Genomic DNA, 26128 nt, shown 5'->3' with positions numbered 1-26128 from the left:
AGAAACTCTAGATGTGAAAAGAAATGTGATCTGAGGAAGACCTGTAACTTAGCATCGTCCTTGACGCCTTCATGGCAATTGTGTTGGGTTTCACTTGACCATACCAGCAATGTAATTACATCTTACCTATCCCACACACTCTCCCCCGCTCCCCCCGAAAAGGAAAAAGTCAAAGATGAAGGTCGTTTTTCCTTCCTGTGGTAGTTTGGTGTTTTTCAAAGCACTATGATCTGGTTTGGAAGTGGCTATATTAAATTATGACTTAGGAGAAGTAGGAAAATGGTTATTTGAAGAGTTTGGCTTATTTGGAGGTTAGATGATGGGTCTCCAAATAGGGTATAGCTCAGATCAAATCAATGCAAAAGGCACAGAAAAGTCACCTCATCCTATCCCAGGACAGCTACTTTGTTGTTCACATGTTAATTCTTCAGTTAGTCTTATGGACTATATTTTCAAATTTAAGAGGCATTTTGGCTTTTCAAAGCTAAGATCCAAGAGTGAAATTATATGTGAAAGGTTTGCAGGATCAGTTATTAAAAGGCAATACACTAGAGAAGTTTTTTTGCTGATGAAGTGCAAAACCAGAGAGAAATGTCATTTATGGGGGTATAGCCTTCTGCTGGAGAGTTCTGGTTCTTGGACAGCAGCAGCAGATCTGCCAAGTCCTGCTAATAATTGCATTAGTAAAGACAGAAGATAAATAGAAATTTCCTGGAGAAGGATATTAGGAGGAACTAGGAGACCAGATTAACCTCCTAGATGAAGGTGGCAGAGTTATTCAAAGAATTCAAGTAACAACAAAGAGAGATTTATTAGTCAGAGAAGACACGCAGATACTAAAAAAATAGTGCCTCTGAAAGGTGACAAAATCTAATTGCTCTAGAAAGAGCCAGCAGGACTGGTGTACGGCTGTGTGCACAGATAGTGAAGGTGGATATGTGAAGTGGCAGACAAAGCGTAAGAAGCTTGTAAGGACAATGAAGTTTGACAGGCAAGAATGAAAGGAAGACGCATCTAATAATAGTGTGTGTTTAACTGTTTATCTCTCATTAAGGAAATAAGCAGCTCAGAAAATGGTCATAGCTAACTTACAGCAACTAACAGTGAGGCAGTGCCTTCTAAGACACTGCACAGTCAGCGTTTCCAGCACACACTTAGGTAAGGACTTTCAATGAATGTTTGGCGTGGGCCTAAATCTACAGCAGAAATTTCCAAATATCTTTTTTCCCTAGTGGGCTACTTGTTTGGGAGTGGTTTAGAAGGACAGCAATTCAATGCTTCATGTACTTCTGTCCTGAAACAGCTTGGTGAATTTGTTTCCAACTGCTTGGCCAAATGGTCCCCAAAATCCTGTTACTGGTTTTGCATGATCTAAAAGTGCCAGTCACAGATCAGAGCCTCATTTTGTGGGGAGCTGAATTCATGTCAAGGCTTGAGCGCATTGATTGGGACTCCCAGACACCCGAAAGCTAGGCATTGTGATTTTTGCTACTTTAAAGTGCCCTTTCCTGCCCACCATTGCACTTCAGATGTGTTATGAGCAAAGTAATAACTCCACCCGCCTTCTCTCTGTGCTTCAAGGCACCAGTGAAGTTGGCCTGAACTTCACTCTGGCTTAGAGCTGCAAGTGCTGGCAGCAGCCGACTGCCTTTTTGTCTCTTCACTTCCGGAAGCAGCATGCTGTTGGGCTGTGGCCACGTGTAGCACATGCCATCTCCACAACCTGCACATCCACTGCCTGGAAAGGGGAAGGGTAAAGGGGCTTTGTGTGGGAGAGACAGGAAAAACTGGTGAATTTGGAGCTTCATCTGTACTGATGAAGTCAGGGGAGCATGGACCTGTCTGCCACGCCAGATAGGGAAGGCTCCACCAGCACAGCTCAGAGTTTCCTAGAGATCCCAGAAGACTATTTGATCATTTATTTTGACTCTCCCATATAAAGCAGATTATAATATTTCTCATAGTACTCTGTGGGAAGGGTTAGGTTACAGCTTGGTTAGATTTTACCATATGCCTGTTCTCTGTCTTGGAGGTTAAGATTTTGTACGCTATCAGCAGAAAGCAGAGGGTACTGAGGGACCACTGATGCCTGGAAAGAGACACCTGGTCAGTCTCCAAGCAGCCTGGAGCCTGTGCTCCTGTATTCCAGAGGAGATGAACCAGAGAAGGACCCCCTGCTCCCATCTCCACTGCACAGCCATCCTGCGTCTGGAAACATGGCACTGCCTTTGCCAATGCTCTGTCAGGGCAATGAAGAACAGATGTAGATGGGGTTTTTTTATATGTGTTGCTGCAGTCTTTTCCCTAGATGGTCTTTTCTATCTGTATGATGTGTATATCTCTGGTTTTCTGCTACAAGGACTTGTGCCAAGAGAAGACTCGAATGAAGTAATTAGTCTCCTCTGCACCTCAGTCATGAAGAACCATGTCCCTTGGTGCTGCCTTAAAGGATCCCTGCAGGTGACAACCACCACAAAAAAGGCATCCCTCTCTTGCTGCCTCTGCCTACCCAAGTGCATGCCATTAGATCGCAGGCACTACAGCAGGTCTAGATCATGCTCCACAGCTAAGCAGTAAGTAACTAAAGCTTCAAGTGTCCTGCTAACAGAGTGTCACCCAAGCATAATCCTGGCCGTGACTCAAATTGACAAGGACAGGTTGGCCTCTGAAATAATCTCTTTAAATAGCAGCAGCCATCCATCTCAAAGGCACTTCCCTCCCCCAGCCAGCGCTGGAGAGCTGCTTACAGCACGTCGCCCACTATTTCCCACGCAGGCATTGCAGGGCTGGCACTTCTCACAGGCAAGTGTGTCCCCTGCCCGCAGTCTCCCAGCTTTGCTTTGCACCAGGAATTACAATGAATTTTGCAGCACAGTTTCTCTACTCCAGGGTGTTAAAAAACAGAAGTCCCAGGGACTGCTCCAGGGAAGATGAAGACTACGATCCTTTCTGGCAAAGGTTGGAGAACATTGCTGTCTGACTTAGAGCTAGAGCACTCCTTTCTCCCCCTCAGGGGTCATGGTCAGCCCTCGGGGTCCACCCAGGGCCAGGCCCACGGACATGACAACCCCTGGACCCCTCCTGCCTCCTTACGGTGTCATAGTTGGAGTTTTGCTTCACCTCATTGTTTATTTAGTCGCTGTGCTGTATAGGTAATGCTTTCTTTTTCCTTTCCTTACTTTCTAAAAAAAAAGGAAATTATTTGTAATTTTCCGATATTTCCCAGGGTTCTGTGGGTATGAGTTGCTCTTGGAGTCATCCACTAGAAGCAGTGGAGATTTTAATACTTTAACCTTGTGGAGTACAGCTTTTTTATTTCTTTACGAGTACGGTATTAGAAGTAACCCAAGACAGGCCAAGGGACTTCTGAAAATTTATCTTGTAATAGCCTGTATCAGATCCTGTTATTTGAGGTGTTCTGCAGTTGTCTTTGTTATGGTGCTTATGGTCTTCTTGAATTCCCGTTTTCAGGCTTGGATGGTGCAGAGGGAATTTAGGAGACGTCTAGTGCCCCTGCATAGCGCCAGCTGAGGGGTGTGCACTCATGTGGCATGGTTGTGTTCGCACAGCCTCACTTTTAACCTTTTCCATAGTTGTTTTCTCCCCCAATTTTATTATCTGGACACCGCTAGCAAGATCACCACCTGGTGTTGCCAGATGTGGCATAAAAAAGGGGCAACTCTCATTTCCTACATCCTGCCAATAGTCACAGATGTTGGTAATATTTAAAACATAAATTGTTTCAGTGGGCTCAATGCTGTTAATAAACTCTCATGGAAGACCAATGGGGAAGCCAAGACCCCAGTTCTGCATTGAAAAAATGGCTTGTCCAAAGTCACACATGATGTGACATGTTCTGAAGCGAACTGAGAATCTTAAACCAGTCCTTTCATCACAGGACCACTCTTTGCTCTGGTTTGGGTTATGCTTTTGTTCGTTATTTGTTCTTTATCACAAGTGAATTATGGAGATGTGTTAATCACTAGAGAACCTCTAAACTCAGAATACATTTTAAGTTAAAGAGGAAAAAAAGTTTAATTACTTGAAGAGTTTTAACTGCTAAACTATGTGCGGTGTTTGATAGTCATCATTTGACATTCACATGAATGTACTGTAAGAACTGCTTAGAGGGATGGGTCTGTTTGAGGGACACTTGGAAGGTGTTGAAGCAGAGGTAACCAAGAGGGGTGACCTTCTGAGTTCTTCTTGCTTTCAGATTACTTTTTGTCATGTTATCTGTTTAGCAGCTGACACCCAGTTGCCGTTGCCAGCAGTAAGCAATGACATTTCAGTGGTGTGTACAGAAGACTGGCAATGGATTATGACCACAGATGAAGGCACATATAGTATTAGGCTCAGGTTCTGGTAAATCTGACTTACTGAAAGTAAGGAGGTATTTTATCAGAAGTGATAATGCAGCTTGGTTGTTCCCCGCATGAGCCTGAGCTTTCTTTGCATTTACTGCTGGTGTAATACCACATGGTTTTGTCAGACCTGGATATGGTGAGTAGAGTTATAAATGCCTGCTCAACCTTAAGACTTGGTTATTATGTACCTGTCTATGCTGGATGGTCACAGTGCATACATCCCCTAACATTTGTGTCATACAGGCTAGTAACTAAGCCCTGATCTCTCTGTCTTTAAGACACTGATAAGTAGCCCCGCTGTGAACTTCCTGCAGGAGTCTTAGGCAAGTCACTCGATCTGTCTGTGCCCCAGTTTCTATCAATAAAGTTGAGCTCATACTTACTGAATTTGTCTTTCTGTTTAGGGGAAGATGTTGATGATTCCTATGTGATTTAGGAACAATCCCTTTGCGTATGGTTTGGGTATCTAAGTGCCAGAGATGCCTTTTAAATTTCCATCCTGTAATTGCCACTAGTTGGAGTGATACAGTCTCAAATGAGTGTTTCTAAGTGCTAGTGTTATACAAAATAATGGTAATTCAAGAAAGTAATGTTTGAGTGCAGTATTGTCTTTAATCTGTTTTAACTGTATAGTCAAAGAGAGATCTAGCGTGTCCCTCCCCCATGCATGGGGGAGTTGACTTGTCACCCTGCAGTCCTGTGGAGGACACTCAGGCACTATACAGTGCAGTAACCTAGAATTACTGCCAGTGAAGATGACATCTATTATGATGCTTCTTGCCACTTGTATCTCAGCAAGCCTCAATTTTTCTATCATTTTTGTTTCATAAAGACCCGCTTGCACAAGCAGCTGAGATGCTTTTAAGAATTGCTCCTATTGCAGCATTTGGGTGTGTTTGGGGAGTGAGAAAAAAAATGTAGAAGAGGATTGGATGGGGTCAGCAGGGATTTTGCAAAAGTAGGGGAGCTTACACGGATTTACACTGCCAAAAGGAGTTGGGATGGAACAGGAGTGTTTAGGAGCTATTGGGAAAGGGAACTGCAACAAATGGGGAAGGTATAAGGGTAGTGTGGAAGGCTCAGGCATCCAGAAGGGTCAGAGGAGATGGGGCTGGGGGCATGGAATAAGACGGATTAATGGAGCTGGAGAGGTCCTGGGTAAAAGAGAGATTTGGATGAGGGAAAGGGCCCTCTCTGTCATATCCTGGGATTACCTCTTTCTCCCTCCTTTGAGAGGAGTTGCCAGCCCTAGTCACATCTCGGTCATAAGCGGAGCAGACCTGCAGCAGGCTGCTTCCCTCCGCCTCACCCCTCACATGACCCACCTCTGCTCAACGCTTTGAGGAATGAGGTAGAAGTGACTTTTAAGGGGGTCACTTTTTGCTGTAATAAGTGTTCTCAACTTGCAGCCATAAGATCTGAGCCCATTCATGCAGAAAGCAGATGACAAGTATGTCTAAAAATTTACCTTACCAGTGTCTGTTGCTTGGTGTGCTCCAGGAAAGGTGTTCACAGAGTCTGAAGGTGATGGCAGCATATAAACATGAGCTTAAGAAACCCCTACCCCCAAAGCATTAAAAAAGAATGAAATAAAAAAATCCACATATAGAGTACATGTGCATATATACACATGTGTGTTGATGAGGCTAGCCCCAATACATTGGGATGGTTTGAAGTGGTACTCAAGCTTAACACTGGGCAGTTTGCACTGTGCCACTGACCAGTCCAAGTTAGACACTGGAGTCTGAAATTCTTGTCGTGGCGTAGACCTCAAAGGATGCTAAAATACAATACAGAACTTGTACCATACTGTTGGTCCTTCTTCGTGGTGAGTGTGTATCATTGTGAAACAAATGACAAAAACTGCTGTGGAAATGACAAAGAAATACTGAATGTACAGTCTTATACTAAAATGTCTTTGTTTCCTTTTGTGGCACTTGAATTTCTATCTAAGAACACACGTCTGTAATTCCAGCTTCATTTCTGCCTCAAAATGCATTTTTGTGACTCATTTTGTAAGAGGTGTAAAAGCTGCCAAATGGGCCAAAAGCTGACATTGGGTACATCTGCTAATCAAAATGGCAACGCTGGGTGAGACCAAAGAGCTGTCTACCTCTGTGTCTTCTCTATAGTGGTGGCCAGTATCAGGAGCTTGGAGCAAAATAAAAGCCACATAAGATTCTTTCTCTCATATGCTGTCATGGAGTCTGCCAAGTAAGTGCTTAGGTCTGCCTAAATCACAGATTGCTTCTTGAACAATGTATTTATTGGTCACTATTATACCTACCTCCATACAGTTGCACAATTTTTTTCGGAACCCTTTTATACCATGGCCTTTCATAGCATCCTTTGGCAATGAGTTCTGTGAGCTAATTATTTTTGTAAGAAGGGAACTTTTAAATTTTCTACCTGATAGTTTCATATGATGTACTCCTAACATTTATACTGGGAGAAACAGTGACTAATCCTTCCCAGCTGGCTATTTCCTGAACATCCCATGACTTTGTAGATTTTTTGCTCCTTCAGTTTTAGAAGGTGAAGAGAATCCAGTATATCAGTTTAATCTGTTTATTCTGTTGCCACATGGATCCTGAGGAAGCCAATCTGCATGTGCTTCATCTGACAGGGACGTGTAATTGTCCCATCATTGCAGGACAACTGCATGGGCATTTCTTTCTCCCTGTAACGAAGGCAACAATTGTGATCTTCAGGTATAGTATGTGCTACTACTGTATTCTATCTTCCCAAAATTATTTTTATTGGTTTTACTAATTTCTTGGTGTATTAATATTACTATTTTTCCAAACTTGTTTTCCCCAGTGCTATTTAACTTGATGAAAACTATCCGTATATTCAAGAAAACAAATTGGAAACAGAAAAATTATTCATGCTGAGTTGTTGCTAATTAGCATTCTAAGAGTACATTGCAGCACACACCCTCTTTGCATTGGTTTTAAGACTTCAAACTATGTAAAGTTATTTGCTTAAACAAATGATATTTTTTCCAGTTCCTTAATTATTCATGGAATGTCTGCATATGGATCTTCTCTTTTATTTTTTGCAGTTATGCTGAGCAGCTGTTCTTGAAAAAGTAGGTTTATAAACTGCATTTTCATGTTTGCTTTTACTAATCACTTTAAAGGTAAAATGTCATAATTTATAACCACGTAACAAAGCTTGCCAGCTGGATATTTGTTTTATGGCTGGAAATAAACAGACTTTTTCATGAAAACTTTCCGAGACAAACTCCAAAAAAGGAAAAGTGATTCATTTGAAAGGAGCCATGTTTTATAATGCTGGGGTTTGTATTTGGATTGGCTCAGATTTTCATCTGGTGGGCACGATCGCTAGAAGAGGGACCATATTTTGTTACTGTGCATGAGAAGTTGTGTGTTGCCTTTTTGTGAGAACTTGCGTGCTTTGCTGCCTGCTTTGACTGTCCCTGCAAAAGAAATTTGTAGTGAGGTGATCTATGCCAAGCATACAAACTGTGTTTGAGAAGAGAAATGCATCTGACCCAACAGGGTTATTAGTTGCCCCTTTGTGATGGATTGCCAAACCTAAACCCACTGTATACCTTGGGAGTTTGAGAGCTCTCACTGGGTCTGTGGCACACCCAGATGGGTTCAATAGGGAAAATGTCATTCACTAAGGTAAATTAAAAATATGTACGTAGAAGGAGAATAAAAATTCATCTGAAATAAATATACATAACATACGTATACAATAGCATGATGATATTCCTTTGGTTATGAGGTTGCTGACCTTTCAGATGTGAATGGATGATAGTTTTCATATTAAATGTTGAGATGGTAGTGTTTCAGATGTGCTTTAAACCTATCTCAAGGTTGAAAAGCCTATACATATTTTACATCTGTTTGACTTTTGTTCTTTTTTTCTAATGGGCATAACGTGGTGTGTCCATCAGGGTCCTGAGCAGATATTCACTGTTCATGAGAGCAGTGCTGCAGATCAAGGACCGAGAATCTGATTTATTTCCTTCCTTTGTTCTGCCAAAAAAAAAAAAAATAAAAAGGAAATTCAAGAGTAGGGCCAAAAATCAGTATCCCATTTTGGTCTTTCTATTTGCAGATAAGAAAATATTTAATGGCACTAGTGTGGTGGGGTGTTACCCTGTAGTTTGTACCTTCTAGCAGAATCCTGGTTCATCAAAGGACTTTTTGTGGTCATCTTTGGCTGGGATTTTTATGGATTTTTGTATCTAATTGCAATAGATGCGAGGGAAAAGTGTGAGTTTATCTCCTATCTCAAATGCCAGTCAGTAAAAAAAAACATTATTGACCTCAAAAAATCACAAGTCTACCTATATATTTTACCTTACATATACCCTTTTAACCCATTGCCAGTGTAAGAAATATCATTCATTCCTAATGCTTGCTAAACATTTTGATAATATATTTAGAGATAAGACGTATATGTTCTTCTCTTTTTGGAGTGGTTATGGGCTACTGTGATATGGCAAATGTGTTGGCTTTTTTTTTGGGGGGGGTGGGGAGGGAGCAGGGGTGAGTAGGGAATGAACTCCTAACAGAGATGTGGCCTTTTAGATGATGATAGCTGTCGTTTATGCAACAGTACTATTTGGTTCCCAGACCACAGGCTGTGCTGTAATAAGTTCATGAGGAGACAGTCTGAGCTGATTCTCCTCTTTGCATTAAGCTAACTAATATGCATGAGAACTAACACTGGAAGCTTAACATCTTCATGACGTGTTCCAACCCTCTAACCCCAAAAGAGCAGACATGCAGAAAAGTATGGAATAGAGCTGCTTGATAAGCTATTTAATTTGAAAACAGAGTGCGTACTGTCGGGTGTATCAACTCTAAGATATTGTATTGGGAAAATATTTTAAATCACAAGTGTCAACATAAACAAGTTATAAACATGTAAATACTTTATTTATTTATCTTAGAAAATTAGTGTTGAACTCATTAATTTGGAGAGAGAAGACCTTGCTACAAAAACTGTCTTTTTTTGTCTCCTGTGAGGGTATCCAGAATGACTGATGCTACTGGTATATCACTTGATTCAAATAACAAAACCTCTTAAGCTGCCCATATTGTTATGTGAAGTTCTCAGCGGAACAATTGGAAACATAATAGGAAGCAGAGCTACTGGCACAGATTATGGGACCACAAATAAAATGGATGACACTGCCAAAAGCAGCTGTTTCTAAACATTTTTAAATTCTTTTTGGAAATGGTTACAATACTTATTACAGTGGTGATTGCTGCTGTAGAACTAGGGTGACATTTACTTTAGCCAGCCCTGCTGATGAATAACTGTGTAACTTAATTCCAAATTATTTTGTGAAAATGGTAAATATTTTTTGTTGGAGATGATGCTGAAATCTCTGACATAATTTATTGTGTATATTTTTTAGAAAACTCTTTCCTGCAAATAGATGAATATTGAGTCCTTCACGTAGAGGAGATTATACTGTCTGTGTAATTATAGCCACAGACTGGAGGTGGTATCAGCTCTTTTCCAAATTACTGGTCTTCTACTTAATGCTTCTTTTCCCCACCTTACTCTCCAAATTCGAAGAATTCCTAGAAGTTTTGCATTTATTTGTTAGTAGGGCTGCAAAATCCTACACTGTAGTATATTATCCCTTGTGAACTCCTGAATGGTGTGGACCATAGATTAAGACAGTCTAAGGTAGGAATACTGGCAAATTTTTGTATCGAAGTCTCTCCAAAGTTTCTTGGGGAAGGAAGTTTGTGTGGCATCACGGTGTTGTCTTATCTACAGGTATTTTTATCTATGGAATGTTAACTCACAGATCAGGAGACCTCGTTCTTTAGCTCCACAGTAGGATATAATTGTTATTCCTTATCAAAGTAATTTTCTTCCTGTCACAAGGCAGTTGACAACTGTCAAGAGTATGCTCTGCAAGTATGCGAGAGCAGAGAAGCAGACCTCTTGTGTAAAACATAATGATATTTGTTACTGCTATTAATAGTATAAGGGAATGGTCTACAGCAACTATTTGCCTTTTTTTGAAAAACATGGAGTTGCATACAGCAAATACAGTTCTAGTTATTCCAAAATTTCTGGAAGGACTGAACAGGGATCATTGCTGATTGAGTACTGAGGAAGGTCTGGCTGCCCAGACAGCACAGATTATATCTATCTTATTTTCTTGGGTGGGAAGGTTTCCCAGTTTGCCCACATGCCGGGTTATCTGTGGATTTTCTAAAAACTGGCTGGTTACAGTAGCTTTCAATCCACCTACAAGATAGGTAATATGACAGTAATAATTCACTCTGCCTATTTGAGGCTTGCAAAGAGCAACAGAGATGTGCATCCTTCTTTAAATGCTAACTGTCAAGTCTTTAATCATCCAACCTTTCCTAACAAGTTTCTTTTGTTTTTAGGGATGACAATAAAATAAAGAAACAAGATGCCCCAGCACTTTGTGATCTTCACTGTTGTAAGGATGGGCCAATAAGAAATGGCCTTATTGAGCAGAAGCCACCATCTATCAACCCTGAGAGACTGAAAGATTTTGGTGAGGAAGATTACCTGAACGGGGATGTGAAGACCTGGGAAATGAAGATAGAGAGCCGTAATGAGGAGTTACTTAGGGATGCAGTTTCCCTCATCCCTCAGTCAAGCAGTACAGCCAGCCTGTCAAGCTGTAACAAGCTGATTCGATTTGAAGATATTAGTGCAGCAGCTTTCAAAATCCAGTGCGGTGTTCAGAAAACCCCCTGCATGGTAGGGAGTCTTTATGGCTTTGCATTTTCTCAATGTTTGTTTTCTTTTGTTTATAAAAGTTGACCAGAAATGAAGGAAGAGTAGGTGTGAGTTGTAGCAGATCTGTGTAAGATGACTCATGTTCATATTAGTTGTTGTTGACTGTCAATAATCATTTTCTTCTTACCTGTTTACACTAACCTAAATCCTCAAAGACTGCAGTGACCCGTAAACAAAGGATAGACCACATTAGGCATAGACTTAATGCACTTTGGTATTATGCTCCTGATGAAAAACTCTTGCTACAAGGAACCTGAGTTGGAGATGATGGACTATCAGTGTTTGGGTAAGCAGTCTTGTGGGAGGGGAGGGTCTGATTTGGAACCAGCCCTCATATTTGGAGAATTTGAAGGTACAGATTTTCCTTCCTAGCCTGGCCAGCCTAGCAAGGCTGCGTATTTTCTGTAACCAGGTGGTTCCACCACGTGCGTCTTCATCAAAACCAGGACATTAAGATATAGACTTACAAACATACGCAACTATCGACTGGTCTAGGTATGAAAATGACTGAGACACTCCCATAAACGTACAAGCATTTGCTAAAGAGTAAGAGAAGTACAGTGGCAAGCTATTTAACTCGTAGTGTATTTCTACTGTTGGGAGCTCGTCATGAAAGCTACTGTAGGCACTCTGTGGCTAATCTCCTCTTTTCCCTGCAGTGGGTGAAAAGAGCATCTTTGCCAAATGGCAAGTCATAACAGCAGCCCTAAATCGCACTCTCAATGAACCCCACCCTGTTGCTCCTCACCAGCTGTGGATTATCCTTCTGGCCTGCACAGGGAAAGGACCTTGGTGTCTGAGCCACTGCTTGGGGTTAACAGTCCTTGGAACAAAGTGGTTGGGTCTGCAATGTGCAGCAGTTCTCCTGGTTCCCAGATGGTGCCTGCTGATCCAGAGACATCATAATTACTTTCGGTGGGTTTTATTTAGCTTAGAGTTCCCGAAATAAGGATAGCTGTGGTTTTTGTAGTATACTACTGAAGAAGTGTGTCTCATGACAAAGGGCATGATACAAGACCGCTCGGGGCTGGAAGGTGGCACAAAAAACTTGCAGGGTAGTGTTGGCTGGAGTGCAGAGAGTAGAACTGGATGCATTTTGCGTTCATATACTGCCTGTTGAGAGTGACTCGGAAGTAAACCATCCTGCCAGCTGTACCTGGATTTTCTTTCAGAGCAGAAAAGTTGACTTGCTCGGGAAGGCAGTGGGGTGAGTGAGCACACACATCTGCAGCATGGGTGGTCGGGGGGCCAGGGCCTGGGCGAACAGAGGGAGCGTACCAAACTCTGCACATTGCATCGTTTGTCACCAAAACTCTAAGACTGTCATGCTTGAGAGCACAGACAGTGCTTTAGACAGAAATGTCAATCTTCAGCTTTTGTGGGGAGACTGTCCCGGGAAGAGATTTGCAATTATATTGCAGGTGGTGAGCACTGCACTGCTCTGTATTTGACAGCTCTGGTCCTATTTGTTAGATGGGTTTAATCTTGCTGTACAAAGGTAGGTCTATGGGCAGGGAGAGTGAGAGTGTCACAGCTTAATTTGGAAAGCAGAACTAGCTAGCTAGCTCTGTACCCTTTCAGAGCCAGGATCATCCCTTCCCTGCAGCTCACGGGGTCGAGTTATAGGATACTGCCTCTGTACATCTGCCAGTGGGAGACTGCAGGAGCCTTGGCCATGCAGGTCATCGAAGGGCCTCATTCACACCTTCAGCTCAGATGGATCAGACCAGCAGCTCAAAACTAGTAAAGTTCACCTTGGCCCCCATTCCCTGAGCCATCTACTTGCTCCCAAGGTATGGCTTCTACTCCGAACATAAACCAACCAACACACCCTAAAGCAGGAAAAGGTGAGACTGTGCCACTGAGTCCACATTTTGCTCCTTTCTGCAAACTGATCGTGCTCCTGCTCGCAAGTTGTTAAGCTCTCTTTGGCCAGTTCACACCATTTGTTCTCAAGCAGCTTTGCCCCTCAACTTAAATAGTTCTTTTCTCTTGGGTGTCCCTGGCAGATCTATGCAACACGATTGTATCTCCTTTCTGCATTTTACTGTGCCAAGCTAAACAGGCTAACTTTCATTAGTCTCTTTTTATGAACTATGCTTTCGGGATGACCAGAATAGTGGAAAACCTCTATCCCCACTTGTTTTAGTGTGAAAAATAGCCCATGGCCATTGCTGTTCAAAGTAATGTTCCCGCAGAAGTCATTAGTATACGTTTCATGCACTGATTCAAAAGGAAAGTATTGAAAGCACAGACTGGTGTCAAGAAAAACACCGATAAACTTTATTTTAACTCCTTGCTGAGAGGTAAGAGCCCCTTTCAGGGACATTTATTTGGATTAAAAAAAGGGAGCATGACTATAACCCATATGGTTAATTCAATGGAGAAACTCTTTGCAGGGTGATTCTTAATCTGCAGGTAAGACCATGGATGGAGCATCCTGGATCCTTATGCAGGAGTTTGCCTGGAGCTGAGATATGGCATCATGAATGATTGTAACAGATGTTATAAAGGTAGTGAGTACAGGAAAACAAGGAATTAGCATTAAATTGGGCACTTGGTTTGGTTACTGATGTAGGAACTTTAAGCGTTGTTTTGTGTTAGCTTTGTGGATGCCAAATGGAGGCTGTGCTGTGTGTTGAACATTAGACACAGTATCTGTAGTCTTTACATAAGATGATAGTGACAAAAGGGAAAACTTACAGGCTGGTTCAATGAGTCTTACAAGCTCGTGCATCAGGTCAGTACAGCTGAAAATAGCACTGCCACCTCCTTTGTTAGAAGTAATTGCTATATTTAGGCTACATGAAAAAAAGCCTCAGTTAAAGGAAGAAGAAAAAGATAACCTAAAGAGTTAAAATATTCAGTATCAAAATTAAAGTAATAATAATCTGAAGTAATGTTCCCGCAGAAGTCATTGGTATATGTTTCATGCACTGATTCAAAAACACAGTATTGAAGCACAGAGTGGTGTCAAGAAAAACACAGATAACCTTTATTTTAACTCCTCGCTGAGAGGCAAGAGCCCCTTTCAGGGACATTTGTTTGGATTAAAAAAGCGAGCATGACTATAACCCATTTGTTTAATTCAATGGAGAAACTCTTCGCAGGGTGATTCCTAATCTGCATCTCATTGTTCACTCTAGAATCCAAGATTCTCTACAAAACCAAAAATGATAAAACTAGTACGGTATGTGAAGAACCAGTAAAGTAGTATTTCTTGTCTAGTGTTCTTGTTCTGTTTTGCATAGACATTCTCCACAGATTAGGCTGTTTAGGATAGAAACTATTATCCTATTAGTGTACTAAGCACTTTCCATTTTTTTCAATTCTGCAGCCAGATTTGCAAAGGAGCAGCAAGCAGTAGCTCCTATTGCAGGGTTTTCAGAAGCAAAATATAGAATTTGGCCCCACCTATGGGTGAGGAACTTAACATATGCTTGTAAATCCACTAAAAACCTTGAAACATTCATCTGAAATATTTAGTTTAATTGTATATATCTGTTTCAGATATATTTAAATATAAAGCAAGTCCCACAGTCGGAAAAATATGTCAGTATATATTACTGTGTACACTGTAGACCATATGCATGACACTGCCAGATACTTTTTGAGACAAATATTTAACATATATTGTCATGCTGTCTTTTAATCTATCTGTCTTTGTGACTTATTGTAAATGAGGGCTTGATCCCCTAAATCCCCAGGTCCTCCTTTGCTTTGGCAGTCAATGGAAGAAATAGAGCCAATTACGAAATACAGATGCAGTGGGGCCAGGGAACTGGAACCCACAGGCTTACTGCAGCTCTGTTTCATAAATTAACTTGCTTAAAACTCATGTTTTAGGTAATACGGTAATAGGAAATTAATATGGTGATGCATGCTGTGAGTGTCTCGCTATAAATATGATAAAAGTTTGCCATTAAAATAAATAGTAAAAAAATGATGCACTTGGACACTGCATCACACGTACTGTGCTTGCTAATTCCTCTCAGTTCAGGGATCCTTTCTGGTCCAAACGCTAAGCATTTTCAAACAGCTGCTGCTTACACTTGCAATCTTGGGAAACACTTTTTATTATTTTCATCATTCTTCAAATAAGAAATGTCTTTACTAATGTCGTACTGGCCTTAGGATGCAAAATGGACAATATTCAGTAGTGAAGCAGTGGCAGAAACCATAGCAAAATCATAATGGGACTCGAGGAGGAATTTTCTAACAGTTTTTGTATCTATTGGAATATAACCTTATTTTTTGGGTATTCAATATCCAGTTCTGGCAAGTGCTAAAATATCAGACCATAGGGTGGTTTTTGAAATAATTGAAAATTCTTATTTTAATATTTGTATTTGAACTGTAAGACCAAAACAAGTGCTGTTTTCAGAATTCATAATGGCACGGGGTACATATTTCACTGCTGTGAGTTTGAAAATGACTTCCATAAACCAGAAGAATCTGGTAGGTAACAACACAGTCATGTATTTTGAAAGAAAAAGATAATGAAATTTACTGTTTGGAGCTCATACATAGCAGTTGAATGCATGCCTCACCAGGGAGCTGATGGGCTGTGGAAGGTTTTTTTAATTTTAGATACATCCCCATAATAATATTTCTATACTCCAGTATTCTAGGCTATCCAAGCAGTATGGAATGGACATCTACCTAAAGAAAGAGTTCCTCCAGTACACGGGATCTGTGAAGGAACGAGGTGTACTTTACCTTCTGACATCGTTGCCTCAGGTATAACAAAATGTCAACATTCAAAAAGAAACAGATTAATTCTGTTTCACAAACATGGAGCAGAATTAGAGATAATTTTACCTGTAATGTCCATGGAATCAGTGTTTCTTGCCTTTTGAACCATTGTCCTGAGCAACATAGGTCTGCAAGCACCTGAATGTAAAGTACTTCTTTATTTATGTTTGGTCAATCTGCTGGTGAAATGCTTAAAAGTATTTGAAAGAAAACTTGCAAAATGTAAACATCAGCGTTTCTTTGTGGCATTTAGATGAAAGCGTGTCTATGCGTATTATGGTTCTGACATGTTGAAACCACCAAACTTGAAGTGATGATGAGAGTGAATTACAATGGGTGATGAGAAGGATTTAGATCACCAATTGATTTTGCAATGAATTTCAGTATCATTACATGAATAGCTTATCATTTGTCATAGGAGGTTATTGAGTCTTTTCAGTAATAATAATTATAATTGGCATGATACAGCAGCCCAGAAACAGTGGTTATTCCTGCACTTTTGTAATAATACTAATAAATCCTCCTATTAAAAGATTTAAGCCTGAAAGGAAATAATTTTGCATAGGCAGGGAAGAGGCACCAGATGTTGGCTCTGAGGGGCCAGATTTCAGCTCTTCTGGGATCAGCTGGAGTTTTGCAACTAATTCCAGTGGAACGAGAATGGAACCCAGAGGAGTGCAGGAACAGGGACTGATCTTGTGCTGTCTTAGCTCTGTGTATAAGTTCTGAGATCACAACAGACACACATATACTGTATCATAATATCATAATATGATCAACTAGTAGAAGAAAAGAAGAAAGTCAGATCATTAGAATGGTCCAGGATGATATGGGACAACTTTGTGACACTATAAAATGTGCAATAAGCAACCCTGTTTTTTAGGATCAGCAAAGAAAGGGGGTGATCGTGACTTCGGACAGTAATTTTTCCATGGCTGTTGCTTACCACGCCTCTGAGCTCCGTATTCCAGTGTTTGTCATCATGTCAACGAGCACGTCCCCAGCCAGAGTGAAAATGTGCCGTGAGTACGGTGCCATGGTTATATCCTATGGCACTACAGCTAAGGATTCCCAGGTGCATGCAAGAAGGTTGGCGCAGGAGAATGGCTATCTCTACCTCGAAGAGTAAGTGGAAAGTCAGGCTGATTAGAAAGATTAGATTAGACACTTGCACAACTCTGCAAAAACAATAAGTTTCATTAAAATTTGATTACAGGTCCTCAAAATGTTCCCATTACCTGGGGTATGGACAGATACATATTCCCAGGCACAAATCATGAATCTTTTTATAACAGTGGTGATGGAAACCAAAACGAAACATTCTTCTTTTCCCCCAAATTAGGCAAACTTCCTGATTAGGAATTATATGGGCTTGTATGATAATGGATATATGTTAACCCTTTATGAACCCTGTCAGAAAGCATTAAGGCTACCGTTCTTTTTTGGTGTCTCTGGAGTAAGGTGGGTAATAGCTAATCTTTAATGCAAAGGGTTCAGTGGCATAGTGGCAAGGGAAGGTTAATGCTGTAAAATTTTCGCATATCTGGTGTGAGTGACAAAACTGTGATTCTGCCTTGCAAGAAGACTATTAAGAGGCTACTTCACACATGTATTTAAAGTAGCTGAGTATGAGTATAAATTTTTGAGGTCATTGAACAAGCCGGATACTAATAAAAACATGATTAGAACAAGATAGGATAGGCAAAAATATTTAGAACTGATACATTTTCCCTTTTTTGCTTTTCTCTCTGCGGTCTCTTCTGCCTTTCCTTTCCCTTTTCTTTTTTTTTTTTCCATTACCTTTTTTAAACTAAGATTTTCAACAGCATGGAGGGGTGAATCATTAGCATGAGGTAGCTAGCAGTCCCTCTGATGCACTGAGCTGCAACGTTACTCTCCCTCCCCGTTGCTCCCTCTGTGCAGGCTTTATCCATCACTTTGTGTTTGTACGGCACCTACTGCAGTGAGTGCCCATTCCCACCCGGCTCCTAGGAACTACTGCATTAAACATAGTAACAATGATTAATGTTGCTTGGAAAGAGGATCCCAGAATGAGCACAATGGAGAAAGTGCTCACTTCTTTCGTGGTCAGTTTATTGGGAAGGCAACATTAAAAACTGTACTCTTCAACTGCGCTGTGAGCTCTGCTGACAGCAAGTGACCCTCAGGGCTGGTTGATGTGCCATGTCTGTCACCATGGGCACAACCTTGTCCCAGGCTGAGGCTTTCAAAGAAACCCAAGGGAATGAGATGCCCTAGATACCACTGAATTTTAAACTCATTTAGGCAGTCTCTTTGAAAATCACAGCTTTCCATAACTTTGTGATTTCCAAATTTGTTAGCCATTTTTCAACCTATGTGTTAACTCCCAGTTGGCTTGTATCAGCTATCTTGTTTGCACGTAAGAACAAAATTATTTTATTGTAATTTCACATTTAATCTTCCCCTCCTCCTCAAATAATTATTTATGTTACATAAGGTAGATATTGTCCAGGTTCATGAAGCTCCAGGGACAATGCCTGTGAAGGACTTCAGCATCTAGCATTGAGGAACTTTAAATGTACAAGTTACTATTAATAATATGAAAGCACTCTAATTTATTTCAGGTTACAAGAAACAGGTATTTCAGGTTACAAGAAACAGTTATTCAATCTGTTACTATGTTTAACTGAAACCTCACAAATGAGATTTTTCACACTCTGGAGAAAAAAAAAATAAGGAAAAAAAAAAAACCACTACAATTGTGAGCCTTTTTGTAATGGGATGCCTGAAACTTATTTTGTTAGGTGTAGGCTGGGAGAGCTTTCCAGAGAGATGTATGCATATATGGATAGCCACTCTTCTTCAATGTGTGGCTGACACACATTCATCGTCACTTGCCAAAGCTGTCTGTAAAACATCAGCTGATCTCCTGTGCTTTAGAATGGAACCTCTGAAATGTCATTTTATTTCAGTTTAATTCTAGCTTGCATAAAATCCCTAGCAATTTGGTCTCTGGATCTCCTTAAGCAACTATTCATTCTTTCCTTCCCGAAGTAGACATTACGTGACTGTCTTCGGTTTACCCTGCACAGGTTGCATCCTGTAGTTGGGTGTGTCAATGTCAGTTCTTCCCATTTCTTGAGTGCAATTAAAATACTGTGTTATGAAAGTGATCATGCAAGAGTTCAATTAGAGGAAGGAAACTTTTTATCCAACTGCAACTTCCTGTGAAATTCCAGGAAGAAAATGTGATTTTTCAATCGTTAAGTCTACTAATTGCTGCCTAGGTAAGATGGGATTTTTAATAACTATATCTGTTCAGGACCTCATTATAACGGCAATGTGAAGATTGCCAATAAGTAACACAGTATCTCTGGGATGATGTGAGAAAGATTGATTTGTGCATAAGAGAGGTAGGAGTGCTACAGATTGAATTACACACCTTCCTTCCTTCAGAGTCCAGTTTTTTCTTGTGTAACTCCATATCCAAATATTGATCAGACCTGATCCTCGTTCATTTGTGATCTGGTTAGTCTGTTACTCTAGCAAGGACAGCCGATAGCTTTCAAGTCCTTAATTTGGAGAACAGGGGAACAGAGCCTGCTAGCTGCCACGTCAAAATTTCATTGGGAAACTGATGCCTGACAGCCCATCTTCGATTGCTGATGTATCGCACATTTCAGAAGGCAAATGGCCAGATTTCTAGCTCTGACTCAAAAATGTTTATTTAAATCTACAGTCTTTATATTTATTTGCCCTTTTCTTTGATTTGCCTTCAATGGCATATGATACTGAAAGAGAGAAGTTTGCTTTCATAAAGCAAAAGTAATCAGTCACAGTGCAAATAAAATAAACCATTTTATTGTAAGAAGCTGAAGGCTGATCGGTGAACTGGTGTTCCAACTAGATGTTAGCAAGGAAAACACGATTACCTGAAACATTCATTCAAACTACTAATAAATCTCCATGCCTAGAGCAGTCTCCTTCAGACAGAATTTTCAGTTCTTAGAGAAGTTTTACTCATAAGTTGAATATCCCAAGTCCTCATTCATTTTTGCAGGTCCCCGTAGTTTCCTATGTAACCACGGCAGAGGTAACTCTGCAAACTCAATTCTGAATCTTATTTGCGAATAAGGCTCCAGAAGAATTGTTCAGGAGACAAATGACATGTTTTGTTACATATAAGAAGGAGGAGAGAGCTCCTTCGGTATCTTGATAGAGACAATAAATTCCAGGGTTGTTACCCATCCCGCTGTGATTTCTTGCCTTTGTCTTTAGCTGTGCTACAGGAGTGAAAGTTCATTCACCCCATCCTTTCTAGTGCAGTTATATAGACTCTTGCCCTGAGGAATTTGCTGTGTTTTGCTATATATGTGAGGTAACCTCTCAAGAGGGCCTTGGTCTCCACCTTGCAGGCATTCTGTGCTCCTCTGCTGAGCCTCTCTGTGCATGGCTAACAGTAATAAAAGCATAGCTTCCTGGTACCCGAACATCCTGGGTCGAGTAAATCAAGTGAAGTCATTGGATCTATGATTCTGTTTGCTTGTCTGGTTGCCAGAAAAAGCAGAACATACAGGCATACGGAGGTCTCATATTTTTTGTTCATACATCATTCTACATTTACTTCATTGCTAACTTTTAAATAAAATGCAAAACAGCTTTTAGAAATAGATCCAAGTCAATTGTGTGACTGTACAGTGGACTTCTGTTCAATCTTTTGACTCTACTTGTCCCTATTCTGCTCATTAAATTACCTTTGCCTGAAAGTGTTTTACCAGTGAGTATTTTGGCACGACTAAATGCTTCCCTTATGCTTCCAGAGTCTTCCAGAGTAATGTGAAGATATCAGATATTGGCCCTGGATTGTGGAAAGACTTAACTCTGTAGCAATCTGTTTGGTATTTGTGAGGTTGAGCGCAGTGCTTAAATTTCACAAAAATTCCCATTTATCACAAACACTAAATTCCACTTATAAATACAGAGAAGGAGATTTCCTTCCGAGACTTTGCTTTTAGTTTGGACTGCCACATTTAAAATTTATGAAGCATAAGGTAGTGACTGGCAGTGCCCTGTTGTATTGCCTTCTGCCCTTGGGCTGGTGATTTACGCTAGTGTATGTCTTTTTCTGCTGAACATCTTTAAAGTAGTAGATTGAGCTATTACTGTGTTGACAGCTGTGACCCCTGCTGAGCTGTGCCCTTCCTTCCCGCAGGGAGGATAGTGCTGTCTACCTGTCGGGCCTGGGAACCGTGGGGCTGGAGGTGTACGAGCAGGTGCCAAAGCTGGACGCAGTGATTTTCCCTGCAGGAGGCCACTGTGGCTTGCTGGCAGGGTCGGCTGCTGCACTCAAACACCTCAACCCACATATTTCTGTAATTGTAAGTTTCCTTTCACCTGTAAAGTGTTTCATTTTGACAGCTTTCACCACAGGTATTTTCAAAAGGCACTGGTATTTAGTGAATCACTGATAGAGACTGCATATGCTGGGGACTGGGATTATCTGTGCCCCTGGGCTTTACCAAGAAGAGCCACTGAGAGCCTGGGAAGCCTCCTGTCCCTTGTCTGCTTGCCTGGATTTAAGAAAAAATGTGGGAAGACTCTTCCAAAGCAAATGAAATCCAGTTCTGTGTTTTGAAATAATTTCTTACTGGAAAAGTTTGGCCCTAAATAAGCCACAGGGTAAATTTAGTGTTTGCACAATTATTATTCAATTTGAAATTAATTGTTATTTCTAAGAAGAAACTTTGTGTAGCTCTTTTGGTGTTCACTTTGGTGGTGACTTGTGTTATAACTGGATCAATAAAAAAGTGACAACACTTGTCTTCCCCAGGGGGTTGAATCTGAAAATTTCCCTGTATTGCAACAATCCTTAAAGGCAGGCCACCCGATTGAAGACCAGGCTTACAGCAATCATCACTTTTATGGAGGTAAGAAAATGGATTATTCTTTTGGAGGTAAGATAAAAGTTTTAATTGCTTTCTCCAACGATATCGTTTTCTCATTAATTCAGTTCACACACACTGTAAATGAAACCTCTGAAGAGTCAGAATTTAATTCATGCTATAGGAGCAACTTCTGACACATTTCCCCCCACCACCACCCTGGGGTGCCATACTATTTCCAGTGCACGTGAAATGTTCAGGTGAATACTTAGAAATATGAGACTATTTATCTGACCATTGTGCTCACAAGCAGCATCTTAACCAGTGAACTCAATGGGAAAACTCTCATTTAAAAGACTAATTTGTGGAAAGGCAGGAAAATGGCTGGTGCTTAAATATTTACTCACAAAACTGTTCTTGGAACAACAGTGTTTATAAACAATACAGTTGTTTCTATAGAATTTGCTCAAAAAACCTCAGCTGTTAAGCACTTTAACAATATCCTGTTTACCTGATGTTCAAATCTCTGGAAGCTTTGGGTTAAATGGGAGTTTTATAAACGAACTTCTTAAGTTTCTCAGTAAGCTCTGCCTGTCTCTGCACTCCTTTGCTAACTGTCCTGCTGCAGGTAACAAACTCAGTGCCAGAATGGGTTCGTCTCTTCTTCAGGCCTCGTTGTATAGTGAAAAGTGCTGGGCTGCAGGGTCAGTACTGTTGCAGTGTGACTGTGCCAGTGAAGGATCACAATTTCCTTAAAGGGGTCCAAAGTGGCAAAATCTTCCTAGGAGATTTGGTCTTTCATTACCAAATGCATTGCTGTCCCATGAAAAATCAAGCAACTTAAGATCATATAACAGCAGTGTGCTGCACTCGTTAAGGGCACAAAACAGTTGGGACTCTAAAAAATGTTGAACTTGTCTAGAGCAGCCATCTTCATATTTTTGTCTTTTGAAATCTGCAGATGTGAGCAGACTTTGCTTTGGCAGCAATTCTTTGCAGCTGACTGGGAAACTTGTGGATAAAGTTGTGGCTGTGAGGTAGGTGAAGAAAAGCAGTGAAATTAATAATACTGGGTGAACATTGCTGTATGTGAAAAATGTGCTGTACCACCAGGGCACGGTTGTTCTTCATGTGCAGTGGAGAGCTGGTTGGCAGGAGGTGCCATCATGTACACACTGTGAGAGCACGGTGGTGGTGGGGTGCCTTTCCTCCCAAGAGGGGCACGGAAGGCATTGAACTCAGTCCCACATATCTGACCCCTTTGGCCAAAACATCACCTGCTGCTAGTACCTGGTGATGTTCTGGGTGCAAAACTTGTCCTTGTTGTGTTCCAGGACATTTGAAGGCAGCTTTTGGCAAAACTCTTCTAAATCTTCACTGAAAGCCCAAGTTGGCAGAATATACTTACCACTAGGATTTAGCTAGCACAATGGTTCTAGTGAAAAATGCCATCCTGTCTTTCAGTTAATAATAAGACTGAGATGCACATTCACCCCCCACCAGCACAGCTTGCTGTAACACCACCCTGGGGTTGTTGTGTACCTAGGAGGATAGAAGGAATCCCTTTATACATAAACATATTGTCTTCTGCTTTTGGTAGGTCTTTTGTTTTGTTTTGACAGAACTCTTTTGCCTTCAGGGAGGAGGACATCCTCATTTCAATGCTGAGATTGCTGGAGTATGAGCGAGCTACGGTTGATGCAGAAGGGGCCATTGGCCTTGCAGCGTTGGTTGCAGGGAAACTGCCTGAGTTGAAGGGTAAAAGGTATGGCAGCTATTACAAACAGAGAACTGTAGCAAAAGCATGGGGTTCAGTGCCTTGGTCCCAGGAAATGCAGAGGAGAGAAGCTACTTGTTTCATGAGCGACAAGGCAGTTCCTGCCCCTGAACTGTCAACTGGCGTATCTGTGGCATCTACTTCAGGCTGAAGAGACCACTCACAGGTCAGAAGACCATGCCGAACAAAATAAACATCAGCCTGGAGACCAGACAAATCTTCCTGTATTCTCAAATGGTTGGGAGAAAGGCAGTTACACACCAATCCACGAGGCACGGTCACATCTGCCAGGAGAGCATCCTGCTCTTGTCAGCCTGTTGCCTTCTCTCTTGTGGAAATCAGCCCTGTCTGTGGTGGGACAGCAGCTAGGCTGTCTTCTGCAGTCACTCAGTGACACCTGACTCCTGGCCTCGAGAACTCCTGCCCAGATAGCCAGTGGGATGACCCTTGTGCTTAGCATTAAAAGTGTGGGTAAGTGCCTTCTTGCATCTGGGCTTGAGTACTCAGTACTTAAGTGGATTGAGCCTTGGCTCAGGACATAGCCCAGAATGTATTTAAACATACATGCACTCAAGACAAAATAAAATTTCCAATGTACAGCATTGTATGCTAAAATACTGCTGAGGCAGTTCTTCAGAAGAGGCTGACAGAGTACATACAGAGGAGCAACAAATTTAAATTCAGTACAGCTAAAATAAAAGGGGAAAATGCAAAGGTCTGTGCTTAAAGAGGTCAGGTTTGACTCTGCTGAGAGAGATTATCGCAGACTAACCATGTGGCTCTTCACTTGCTCTTCATTTCTGCACTCATTTTGCATGGTTGAGATGCATTTAATTAATGGTTGCAGAAAGCCTTCAACATATGTGTTATCTAACCATTGAGAGGCTGAGACTCGGAACTTCCAGGGAAAAATGATATCATGTTTTTGAAATTTGAAACAGAACTAGACTTCTCCAGTTAATTATCTCTAACAAAAATAAAATCTCCAGGAAATGCGAAATGAAAACAAAGTTTCAGATCAACTAATGCAGCCAGCTTCTAGGCTCCCACTGCCTGCCCACAATTAATACTGAGAGCCAGGAGCCCCTCTGACATGTAATACAGATTTATTGAAGGGCAGTCCTAGCAGATCTTAAGCTGATATTGAATAGAGTGTCTGTGATTTATGATTCCTTTGCACAGACAGGTGCTAATCAAAAATCCTATTTTTCTCCCTGTTTTCAGAGTGGCAATTGTTATATGCAGTGGAAACTTGGAGTTACATCTGCTGCAACAGTGCATAGCTCGTGCCCTGACCCTCGATAACAGAGTGTGCAGGTTTTCCCTTGTGCTTGCTGACTGCCCAGGAGACATTTCAAAGCTATTGGAGATTCTGGCTCGGGAAGAAGCAAGGTAAATCAGACTAATGGTAGGGAAATACAATCACAGAACAGCACAAAGATTATTAAAGATTTGGACATGTTTCCAAATGTTCTCTGACGGCAAGTCTGTAAGTAACTAATTAATCAAAGGGTTTTTTCTTGTTATATTTCAGAAAAACTTTTATTTCCTTCATTTTTGTTCCAATGTGAAAGCACCTTTGCAGCATAGAATAAGCGTCTAAAACAAAGCAGCAAAGATTGCTGCTGCCCAAACACTTACAGAAACTATTTTACAATGACAAAGGATTGTTGTGATCTCTAACTTATCCCTTATTTGATCTAGAGTTTTGGATATCAAACAAGAACGCACGTTTGTGACATCTGAGCTCTTCACTGTCGAGGTAAGATGGGATGCGATTTCAAGTTTCTCTAGCAGTACAGACCTCCCCCAGTTTATTCTGTTTTCCTATGTCTCTATATGACTACACTGAAGAAGTCCAACAGAGTGTGCAGTGATTTGCGGAGCAGTGTGATAGATAATTTCTTCTGTGTTATACAGCATCTTGCCTCACCAGACACTCAGCAGGCATATAAATCAGTCAGGACCTGTTTTACCTGCTTTTGCGACACCGTGGGCAGAATGCTCCAGCTGTTGCTATTGTAAACCTTCCTTACGTGCGCAGTGGTGTGCTGGAGGTGGTGAGTAAGCTGCAGCATCCGTCCAGAACTTGAAGACCCAGCCCTGTAGGCTGGCTGTAATTATCTGAGATCAATTTGCCTTAAAGCAGTGTTGAGAACACCCGTACTCTTAAGGAGGAATCCTCATTTTTAACTAGGGCCTCAGTTTTGTACCTTATCCATAAAGAGCACAGAGCAAAATCATTGTTCCTTTCTTAAGTATTTGATCCTGTAACAGTGAGGAGGTGTTATCAGCTAATGGCAACCCTTAAAAGGATCATTTGTCTCATGGCATATCTTATTTCAACTGGTTTGGCAAAGGTGTTGTGTCACTGATTTCATGCTGCTACTGTCTGAGTCCAACCTGACTGAGTTTGTGAAATCACAGATGGAAGTCAAATTAGGGATCTTTGCTAATCAGGCTCATAACTGGAATTCAGTAATGCTATTGAGTAAGCGAGTTCTTCCATTTTGGCATTTAAATCTTATTTCCAACCCGGATGCAAAAGCCTGTTCAGTATTTTCACTTGTGGATACAAAGAA

The 26128-nt window shown here is 41.1% G+C and overlaps 1 protein-coding gene across 2 annotated transcripts in view; it reads left to right on the top strand.

Annotated features, from left to right (window-relative positions):
• Positions 1–2865: 2865 nt before the first annotated feature.
• The window catches only part of LOC137663023 (L-threonine ammonia-lyase-like), a 33633-nt gene continuing 10370 nt past the window's right edge, over positions 2866–26128 (top strand). The window contains exons 1-11 of one of the 2 annotated variants that reach the window (XM_068399853.1): positions 2866–3152; positions 7432–7458; positions 10769–11111; positions 15774–15890; positions 16789–17030; positions 21100–21265; positions 21718–21814; positions 22731–22806; positions 23409–23534; positions 24771–24938; positions 25251–25308. In XM_068399853.1, coding sequence (XP_068255954.1) covers positions 3019–3152; positions 7432–7458; positions 10769–11111; positions 15774–15890; positions 16789–17030; positions 21100–21265; positions 21718–21814; positions 22731–22806; positions 23409–23534; positions 24771–24938; positions 25251–25308 — 1554 coding nt within the window. In that variant the 5' untranslated portion in view covers positions 2866–3018. The remainder of the gene's footprint in view (positions 3153–7431; positions 7459–10768; positions 11112–15773; positions 15891–16788; positions 17031–21099; positions 21266–21717; positions 21815–22730; positions 22807–23408; positions 23535–24770; positions 24939–25250; positions 25309–26128) is intronic. The other variant, XM_068399854.1, reaches the window with a different exon arrangement.

Source organism: Nyctibius grandis, chromosome 4 (genome assembly GCF_013368605.1).
Source record: "Nyctibius grandis isolate bNycGra1 chromosome 4, bNycGra1.pri, whole genome shotgun sequence".
NCBI classification, from domain to species: Eukaryota; Metazoa; Chordata; class Aves; order Nyctibiiformes; family Nyctibiidae; genus Nyctibius; species Nyctibius grandis.
Note: the sequence above shows the minus strand (reverse complement) of the source record. Positions and strands in the feature narration are given on the sequence as shown.